General features: G+C 37.6%; 2 protein-coding genes across 2 annotated transcripts; one reads left to right on the top strand and one right to left on the bottom strand.

Moving 5' to 3' along the window:
- The first annotated feature begins 546 nt into the window (after positions 1 to 546).
- On the top strand, positions 547 to 5,841 carry LOC147339182 (uncharacterized). The gene is made up of 13 exons (XM_086297897.1): positions 547 to 961; positions 1,148 to 1,266; positions 1,348 to 1,654; positions 1,733 to 1,812; positions 2,038 to 2,090; positions 3,566 to 3,605; positions 3,714 to 3,781; positions 3,915 to 4,001; positions 4,082 to 4,374; positions 4,597 to 4,796; positions 4,952 to 5,124; positions 5,294 to 5,508; positions 5,606 to 5,841. The coding sequence occupies exons 1-13, from the start codon at positions 811 to 813 to the stop codon at positions 5,839 to 5,841; spliced, it is 2,022 nt and encodes a 673-aa protein (XP_086154023.1). The 5' UTR covers positions 547 to 810.
- Positions 5,842 to 6,495: 654 nt separating this feature from the next.
- LOC147339181 (uncharacterized) lies at positions 6,496 to 8,668 on the bottom strand. The gene is made up of 3 exons (XM_086297884.1): positions 8,124 to 8,668; positions 6,778 to 6,996; positions 6,496 to 6,703 (listed from the first exon to the last, which is right to left on the bottom strand). Exons 1-3 carry the CDS (start codon positions 8,615 to 8,617, stop codon positions 6,496 to 6,498), a joined length of 921 nt encoding a protein of 306 aa, XP_086154010.1. The 5' UTR covers positions 8,618 to 8,668.
- Between the last annotated feature and the right edge of the window lie 1,424 nt (positions 8,669 to 10,092).

Below are 10,092 nucleotides of genomic sequence, written 5' to 3'. Positions count from 1 at the left end.
TTATTATATTTTCAGGCACCCTACCAGCTATACTTATCTCAACACTGACATTACAAATTTGCAGTAGATTTAGATAACTATCAAATCTGTTAAATCCTTTTTTGTTTTTAATCCCAGAATACAGCCCACCCATGAGTGACTTTTTAAAATGTAAAACACTTAAATTTTCTTTGTTTTTCTTTCAAAGGAGCTACAGAGAACTGAAAATGGGGTTATCTTATCAAGGCTTCCTTGTAAATGATCTCGAAAAATATAACCTCATGAAATTGTTTTCTGGTAATTCTTTTTAGAATAAAAGATGAAAGCACACACTATAAAGAGATTGTGTATTGTGTTCCTTGAAATCTTCAACAATGTCAACCTGAAGATAACTGGAGCATAGTAAGAGCTAGTGTAAACATGCCTCTATTTGTAGTTCCAGCTTAATCTGTGAGCTTCAAGAAACTGATAGATACGGTGGCTGGGAAGTGCAAATCGCAACAAATTAAAAAACCCCACAACAAAATACAAAAAGCCCACAACAAATTACAAAACCCCCACAACAAATTACAAAAACCCCACAACAAAATACAAAAAGCCCACAACAAATTACAAAAACCCACAACAAATTAAAATAAACCCGCAACAAATTAAAAATCCTTGACGGAAAGGGATTGTCTGAAATACCGGAAGTGACACAACGATTAGGCTTACTCCATATTTGTAGCTCAGAAAAGTGATTCGGGATGTAAACAAACGTCGAGAAACGCACTCCTCACAGCGCTTCCTCATTACCCTGACCGTGCTCGCTGCATTAAAAATAGATGGAAAATGTTTTGTCCGTTTTGTGGCGTTAGCTTCTGCCTCTTCACCCCTTTTTGTGCTTCCTGTGGACGGTCTCTGGAGCTTTTGCGGGACGCAGACCAGGCCGAAGGATCAGACTCCCCGGGGACATCAAAACATACAAAAAATTCTGAACAAAGTAATTTTGATATATTACTCACTTTTTTTCTCTTCAGTCTATACTATTTCAGTTAAATAGCACGTTTATTTACCATTTTGGCTTTTGTTTCTTTTTATGTTTCCTTATACTGTATTCTCGTCTACGTTTAGTAATGGAGAGTGCTTATAACCCCGTTTTGATGTTAAACGTTTTTCATTCAACCAGAACAAACATGTCCGTCATACAAGCAGTTCATGGAGTACAAAAAATCAAAATCCAAAGAGCGTCAAGCCTTCAACTGTGGAGCAAAATTAAAACTCAAGCAACAGAGTAAACCTGTCAAGGTAAGCCATCACAGGTAAATTTATAAACGAGGATTTGGCAATTATTCTTAAAGTGATCTTGCTTTTATTATTTGTTTCTAGATCAATATAGGAATAATGGCGAAACAACAAACGGACTTAAAACCGCTAAGAGGGAAAACACTGCCCTTATTTATTAGCCCCGAAATTACAGCCCCTGACCTCCTGAAGCAGGCTGTAGAAAAAATGATAACATTCAACAAGGACTTGGTGGAGGGACCATATGTCCTTTTGTATCCCGACTGCACAGAGGTGATAAATGTGCCTGGGACAGAAAGGCCATTCCGACTGGCAGACTACAAAGATGAAATAGGAAAGAACTACAACAGGATTTCTCTTTTCATTTGCCCAGAGAGCCACTTCAAACAAGGTTTGTTAATTTTATATTTTGATGTATTTACATATACAACAACTAATAATGTGTTTATTTTCTCAGCTCTGATTGCAGAGGATGGTACCTCAGACTCAGACCCTGAGATTGTGATTACATCAAGAAGCACAGCTGAGTTCAACCAGGCAGACACATTGGTGTGTACCTTTTTCCCCCTCCACCATGCCAGAGGCCTGTGAGTGGCCCAGGCTGAGTGCTCTATTTTTTTCTCTATAATGATCATAATTCTGTAACATCCATGGGTGGATTATTTTCATTGTGTGATTGTATGTTCTTTAAAAAAATTATTATTATTATTTTGATGAACTAAATGCAATACGAAGTTGTTGAAAGCTTTGAAAAGTGCATATTTTTCATCTTAGGTTTTCAAACCACAAGACCAGAGTACCCCTAATGGTAAACATGCAGAGAAGGAGTAAGTTATTTCAGAGCTTGTTCTGCTATATATTAGAGTTGGGCAATACAATATGTCACAATATTTCTTTGTTTTATTTCAGGGAATATTGATATACATCACAATATAAACAGCTAGATTTGTACATATTAAATGTGCCGTTGCTCATAAGTAAGATGTGAAATCCTCAGAAGCTTGTTTTGATTTAAATATTTATTTCCTGTCATACGTTCAGACAGACAGATGTATTACCATATTACATTCCTTTCAGATAACTAAAAAAAGGTACATGTTAAAAACTAGATAAAAAGTCAGGGATAAAGATTTCCAGTTTCAAAAGACAACAAACACCATATCACTCAATTGCTTGGTCAATTACATTTAAAAACCAAAAAGAATGATTCTAAAAATAAATCTTAGTTTACAGTAAGTTTTACAGGAGAACAGACATAAAATTGACAGTTTTTGTCAATATCATATGAATAAGCTAAGAAATTGTCACGGCTGGCGGGGTGAGCCGTGTGGTGTGGGGGAAAAGGAGGACCCAAAATGCGGCAGTGACTGATGATTCGAGTGTTTATTTACAAGTGGTGGAGTGGCAAAAACAGGCAGTGAGGCATGACAAAACAACTGCAGAAACCTAAACTGGGAGAACTAAATGACAAACCTGAGACCATGCAAAAGGGGTGCGGGGCAGAGAGACAGGAACGGAACACCATAGAACGCAGACGAGCCGACAACGAACACAGACCGACACCCACTATATACACACACACATACACAAGGTAATCGGGTAATCGCACACAGGAGGGAAGAACAGCTGATCTGAATACACATGATGACTGGAGGACACAAGCTGAACACAATAACAGACACAGACCATCAGAATAGAACAGGAAATCCAGAACACGAGCCTTCAAAGTAAAGCAGGAAACACACAGACTGATTTACAACACAACACGGGGACATGAACAGAGCACCAAGGACAGACACAGGTAGGGCTGAATATACACCAAACTTCAGGTTCAACCCTAAACTAATACAAAATCAGAATAAACACAAAACGCTGGGTCAACGACCCAGGACCATGACAGAAATAAAAGCAAATTCTCCTAATCTCTCCTTGTATATTTATTTTAATGGTTTGTTTAGATGTAAATGGTGCCCAAACATCTCCACGGGTGGTGTTGCTACTTCACTGTGCTGCAGCAATTGGTTGCTGCGCAACTTGATAAGGATTGACTATTCTTATGTCAATGAAAAAAAAGAGGGATTAGAGGAATAAGCAGCATGTAAAATGGATGGATAGCTCTATTGCAATAGTCTCATATTTCCATTGAGAAAAAAGTATAGTGCAATACATATTGTTATTTTATTGCCCCGCCCTAATACAAATATTTATTGGTTTCATAGCATTTTTATAATGTTGGTATCATAAAAAATATAAAACTGTATGAGCTTCTTATCTGGACATTTTAATTCCAATTCTGTTTCAGACATGCTCCAGGACCTTCATCTACCATACAGCCATGTCAGGTATTTGGGCAATTTATGTCAGCATGAGGTTTTTTGCTATTGTTGAAATAATACAATGCTATGTATGTTTATGTACAGTATGCAATCTTTGTTGTTCTTGTTTTTCAGATTGTAATATCTGATACAGAGGATCTTGATCACCAAAACGAAACAAATCCAGTCATGAGTCCCTATAGGTAAATAAAATTGTGTCTTATACGTAATTTTAAACCTGTAACTACAGTACACGTTTGGGTTTGTGAAATGGGTAAAGATAGTTATAGGGTCAACACAAGTTTTTCTAATGTTGGAATTATAATTTCTCAACAGTAAATATGCAGACCTGTGTGCCCCCTGCATTGAGGACGAGGATGAAGAGCTGGTTGAAGTTGCTTCACCGATGGATTCCAAAACACTGTAAAATATCAAATAATACTTCAAATAACAACGCTAAATTGTATAGTCTTGCATTCTGTCTTTCATTTTTGTGATTACAGGGAAGACGTTAACATTACTCTACCTGACATCATTGCAAACTTATCCAGTGCTATTCATCATGGAAGTGTCAGCAGATTCAACATCTCAAGAGCAAATGTCTGGGATGGAGCAGTCAGAGGTTTCAGGCGGTTGTCATACTCTGAAACCAATGACATGTTGGTTAAATTTACTGATGATTCTGGCATTCTAGAAGAAGGACTTGATGCAGGTGGCCCAAAACGAGAGTTTTTGAGTCTGCTAATGAAACACATGAAAGATCGTCCCATTTTTGATGGACCAGAAGGACATCGATTGCAATGCAAAGGGTATGCAATGATCAGATCTTTGATAAACTTAATTTAAAAACATTTTTGGGACTTGTAAATCAATTTGTTTTTAATTATTATCAGAAGCAACTCATTTTTTTTGGATTATTTCAACACAGCATTAGTATGTCTATCTGGTCGATTGATCTGACATCGATCGGCTCTGATCGATTGATAGAGAGAGGTGTGTGTGTGTGAGAGAGTTTATCATTTACTGTATTCATTCACAGCTGTAAGAGAGGATGACTACTACCTAGCAGGAAAGATGATAGCTGTGTCAGTTGTGCATGGTGGTCCAGGGCCCCATTTCCTGTCAGAAGAGCTGGTACATTATCTTGCAGGCCAGACTTCAGTAAAAGCAACAGTTGCCTCAGTCACAGATGACCACATAGGGAAAGCTTTACTAGAGGTGAGGACAGCGCAGGATTTGAATGCAGGATAGAACTATAGTTTCTTCATCTGTATGAAATTAAAATCTTCTTTCTTTGTGTAGGGAAAAAAACAGGAATGAAAATCAGACACGTAAGCTTACATTGTGTATGTCCATTTTTATGGGTTTTTCAGATCGACAGTGCTGGTTCAGTGGATGTCCTGCGTGACTGTGTCATAAAACACAGTACTATGCTACAGGTGGCTGGTTGTCTAAGGCATGTTTCCACAGTTGAGGAAAAGAAAGACATTGTGTCTGACTATCTCCGGTGGTATATAATTGCTCGAAACTCATCTGTAATTGACAGGTAAGACTATTATAGAAGAGACTATGCACAACACCGTCATAACAATAATTCTATAATTTCCAACTGAAATGTTTTACATTCTCCAAGGTTTCCAAAGTTCAAAGTGTGTCCATAGTTTATGCATGTATTATGAACTGGTAAATGACACAAAGTTCTCCTCATTCTTTAGATTTAAAGAGGGTCTTTCAGCACTTAATTTCCTGAGTGCGCTCCAGCAACACCCTACTTTGCTTTCCCCGGTCCTGTGTCACATGGAAAAGAAACTCACAGCTCTTGAACTTGAGAGACTTTTCAAACCTGACTTCAGCCCATCTGGAAGTAACAGGAGACATCTGGAAAGTCAAACTGTGGGCTACTGGTCAGACTATCTGCTGGACTGTGAAGGTTTATACCAGTATTTCTTTTAGTACTCATTACAAGACAATGTGTTGAATTCACATATACATATATAATTTTTTTATTTTTTTTTAATTCTTTGCAGAATCACAAACTGCTGTGTCGGTGGGCGATGTTCTGATGTTTGCAACTGGGCTAACATCACTGCCACCTTCTGGATTAGATCCACTACCAAGCCTACAGTTCCTGGATGACTCTTTATTCCCGATGGCAAATACATGCTTAAACTTATTGAAACTACCCATGACAACCTCATATTCTGTGTTTAAATCCAACATGGATTTTGGAATTCAAAACTCCCCAGGATTTGGATGTTTCTAGGATGTCTGGCCTTGTATTTCAAACCTGCTGTTGATTTGTTTCTCTAGTTTTTAAGTCAAGATTTTTTTTAAATATGTTATGAATAGGAGAAGGTGGGACATACTAGTGGTACAGCACAAATCCATTTTGGTTTACCAGGTGTAATTTTATTAGATAACCCAGTCACTTACAGCTGCTTCTTCTTGGCATTACATTGTAAATTCTGTAGGTTTTTTTGATACAGGACTTATCCAGAAATCAGTTATGTATTTGAGCGTGTTTTTTTTTATTCTAAAATGTAGGTACATATGTTCAAAGGAGATTGAAAATACAATGGCTTGACTTGATTTGTTCAAAGGTTTGACAGTGCCGCTAAAAGTAAAGGCATTTAAAAGTGCACCGTGTTCTACTCTTAAAAGTTGTAATAAACCCACAATACAGTGCAAGATTTGATTTTATTATTTATCGAAATGTTCAGGACTGTATCTCAACTTCCATCAGCTAAACAAGCATCACAATTTGCAAGACATTGCAGTAAGAATGTGCTTTTACAAACACTAACTTAAACTTTTGGCATCTTCAGCCAACTCATGTAGCCTAGTCCAAAAATACAGCATATGCTATAGGTTTTGGTAAAAAACCAAAAAAAAAAGGTTGGTTTTTTTGGGGTTTTTTTTAGAAATTTGCAATTTCTAATAACTTCATGTAGAGTTCAGTGGCAGACTCCCAGCAGACTGGCTTTTGAAAATGATTTTGCTCCATTACAAAATCCAGATACTCCTGTATGTTTGAGTCCCCACATACAACTACTGACAACCTAGACTCAGGAAAAGTGTCCAGTTCAGATTGTTGAATCAGGAATCCACAGTCCCTGGAGCCGTATCTGTGGTCAATGGAAGACAATTGCATTAATATAGGTTTACACAAAGTAATTATTTGATCATTATTATCCATTACCTGTGGGGTAGGTAGTACAGTTCATTTGGCACGCCTCCTGGACATGAAGCTGTTCTTGAAGGACGAATCCGATGAGTGTTCCACAACTTCACACATTCATCAAGATCCTTCTGAACAATGTCAGTGAAGCAAAATCTCAAAAGGCACTGATGCTCATGACTTCCATTGAAGTATCCAGCGTCTCGAAGATCCGCAAACAGCTCCAACCAAAACTGAGCCCTACAGAAATTGTTAAAAAAAAATTGTTTAGAAATAGTTTAGTTAGTTTACATGGCATCGTTTCACAACATGTCATCGCATGGCACTTTACAGTTCATTTTAACTGAATCATATATAGACTCCAGTCAGTTTAAATGTTTTCTATTGAAAGGGATTGCATACAGGCAAAAATCGAAAACATTTGAGTAATGTGCAAAAGTTCATTTATTTTAGTAATTCAAATTAAATGTGAAATTACCAATATTGACTCATTACATACAAAGTGAGGCATTTCAAGTATTTGTTATAATGTTAATAATTAAGACGTAGAACTTATGAAAAACATGTTCTATTTGTTTGGGTCCTTTTTGCATAAATTACTGCCTCCATGCAGCGTGGTATGGATGCTATCAATCTGTGGATGTGTTGAGGTGTTATGGAAGACCAGGATGCTTCAGTAGCAGCCTTGCGGTCTTAGCCACTACACTATGTGACACCCCTTTCATCCACACTTACATTGGACAAAACTTTCTATTAATGTGCTTTGATAGTCTCTGGGAACAGCCAACGTCTTTTAAGGTGTTCTTTATGGAGGGTGTCAATTATGTGTTTTTTTCCCCACAGCTGTCAGGACAGCAGTCATGTCCATCCTGTGAGTCGTCCTAAATTAGAAAGACCATTTAGAGGATCAGGAACCCTTTGCAGATGATTTGAATTAATTAGCTCATAGTAGAGTGGCACTTTAAGTCTAAAATATTTAACCTTTTCACAATATTCTGGTTTTGAAGTTGGGTTTTCTTAAGTTCAAAATCATAATCATCATAATTACTAAATGGGCTAAAAATGTCTAGTTTGGCAAATAATGAGTATTTAATATCGGTTTTACTTTTTAAGTTGAATTACTGAAATAATAATAATAATAATAATAATAATAATAATAATGGATTGCATTTATATAGCACTTTTCGAGGCCCTCAAAGCACTTTACAATTCCAGTATTCATTCACTCTCACATTCATACACTGGTGGAGGCAGCTACAGTTGTAGCCACAGCTGCCCTGGGGCAGACTGACTATAAATCAACTTTTGCACAACATTCAAATTTGTTACACCTTTAAATATCAGGCAAACTTAAATGTTATATTTACCTTCCTTTTCGATATATGGACCACCAGGACTCAATTCGCTGGTTATTCGTTGATGAACCAAACATGTGACTGGACTCTCCGCTGAAGTGGTCATCATGATGGTGACGTAGTGCGCACTGAACTGCAGCCATAATGCCGTTTTCTGTCCCACAGTCAGTTCTCAGTCTCATCGGTACAACACCAAGGCTCCCAACACATGACAAGTAATAGTAAGCTATGACCACTGGATTATTATTGGTTGGTCCACATTCTAGCCACAAAACCTTGCGTGAAAATCCATCAATGCACCCTGAAATGGCCAAACCGAATGGTTTGAGCTTGTCATAACCATCAGCATGCCACATGTAGTTGGGTCCCAGCGAATGATAGGTTCTCCTAATGAATCTTCTGCGTGTTCTCATCTGGCATCCATGAGGATTAAGCTCCCGGAGTATTTTCATCACATCATCCCTCTTCACTTTAAGATGATGCTTTTGTTTAAGTACCTGCCACATTGTTCGATACCCAAACAATCGCCCAGGTCCTTGAAGCTCCGCTCTGATTGCGTTAATGATTGTTGTTCTGGAGTGAAAATGTTTTCTTCGGTAAAGTCCAGCATTATTGAGTTTACTTTTAAGACTCCTTAAACTCATCTTTACACCATGCAAAGTTAACATCATGTCCATGATAACACTATATGAGTGACCTTCGTTGAAATATTTAATGCAGCACTGTAGCTTGTCTGATCCTTCGGCCTGGTCTGTGTCCCGCAAAAGCTCCAGAGACCGTCCACAGGAAGCACAAAAAGGGGTGAAGAGGCAGAAGCTAACGCCACAAAACGGACAAAACATTTTCCATCTATTTTTAGTGCAGCGAGCACGGTCAGGGTAATGAGGAAGCGCTGTGAGACGTTTGTTTACATCCCGAATCACTTTTCTGAGCTACAAATATGGAGTAAGCCTAATCGTTGTGTCACTTCCGGTATTTCAGACAATCCCTTTCCGTCAAGGATTTTTAATTTGTTGCGGGTTTATTTTAATTTGTTGTGGGTTTTTGTAATTTGTTGTGGGCTTTTTGTATTTTGTTGTGGGCTTTTTGTATTTTGTTGTGGGCTTTTTGTAATTTGTTGTGGGCTTTTTGTATTTTGTTGTGGGCTTTTTGTAATTTGTTGTGGGCTTTTTGTATTTTGTTGTGGGGTTTTTGTATTTTGTTGTGGGCTTTTTGTAATTTGTTGTGGGCTTTTTGTATTTTGTTGTGGGGTTTTTGTAATTTGTTGTGGGCTTTTTGTATTTTGTTGTGGGCTTTTTGTAATTTGTTGTGGGCTTTTTGTATTTTGTTGTGGGGTTTTTGTATTTTGTTGTGGGCTTTTTGTAATTTGTTGTGGGCTTTTTGTATTTTGTTGTGGGCTTTTTGTATTTTGTTGTGGGGTTTTTGTATTTTGTTGTGGGGTTTTTGTAATTTGTTGTGGGGTTTTTGTATTTTGTTGTGGGCTTTTTGTATTTTGTTGTGGGGTTTTTGTAATTTGTTGTGGGCTTTTTGTATTTTGTTGTGGGGTTTTTGTAATTTGTTGTGGGCTTTTTGTAATTTGTTGTGGGGTTTTTGTAATTTGTTGTGGGCTTTTTGTAATTTGTTGTGGGGTTTTTGTAATTTGTTGCGGTTTTTTAATTTGTTGCGATTTGCACTTCCCAGCCACCGTAGATAGATATGCAGAAGACTGCATAAACAAGGGTTCCATGTATGGTCTTACAACTGAAACAAAGCAGGAGCAATACCTCCCATTTTTAAGGTGTATTTATATGTTTTCACTGTCTTGTTTTGCAGGACACTGTATGTAAGTTGGGCACAATGTGAGTTCTGAACTGCTTTTAATCCATTTCTTTTAGGTGTGCTGGTGTGGCTTGCTGCTGAATCAGAGGTGGGCAATAGAAAGGCTAAGGCTTCAACAGAGAACACAGGGTTTTTCCTGTTCTTCTTCTCCCAGCATTAATGG

Source organism: Aulonocara sp. 'chitande type north' Nkhata Bay, linkage group LG1, assembly GCF_057382095.1.
Source record: "Aulonocara sp. 'chitande type north' Nkhata Bay isolate Kocher_YH1m ecotype deep benthic linkage group LG1, A_spYH_male_GT1.1, whole genome shotgun sequence".
Lineage (NCBI taxonomy): Eukaryota > Metazoa > Chordata > Actinopteri > Cichliformes > Cichlidae > Aulonocara > Aulonocara sp. 'chitande type north' Nkhata Bay.
Note: the sequence above shows the minus strand (reverse complement) of the source record. Positions and strands in the feature narration are given on the sequence as shown.

Bases quoted from the DNA above. Each gene is read 5' to 3' on its own strand.
- LOC147339181 (XM_086297884.1), bottom strand. From the start codon at position 8,617: ATGTGGCAGGTACTTAAACAAAAGCATCATCTTAAAGTGAAGAGGGAT. The intron at 6,997-8,123 runs GTAAATATAACA...CAATTTCTGTAG, and splicing joins TCCATATATCGAAAAGGAAG to GGCTCAGTTTTGGTTGGAGC. The intron at 6,704-6,777 runs GTAATGGATAAT...CATTGACCACAG, and splicing joins CTGTACTACCTACCCCACAG to ATACGGCTCCAGGGACTGTG.
- LOC147339182 (XM_086297897.1), top strand. From the start codon at position 811: ATGTTTTGTCCGTTTTGTGGCGTTAGCTTCTGCCTCTTCACCCCTTTT. The intron at 1,655-1,732 runs GTTTGTTAATTT...CTCTGATTGCAG, and splicing joins AGAGAGCCACTTCAAACAAG to AGGATGGTACCTCAGACTCA. The intron at 5,509-5,605 runs GTTTATACCAGT...AATTCTTTGCAG, and splicing joins CTATCTGCTGGACTGTGAAG to AATCACAAACTGCTGTGTCG.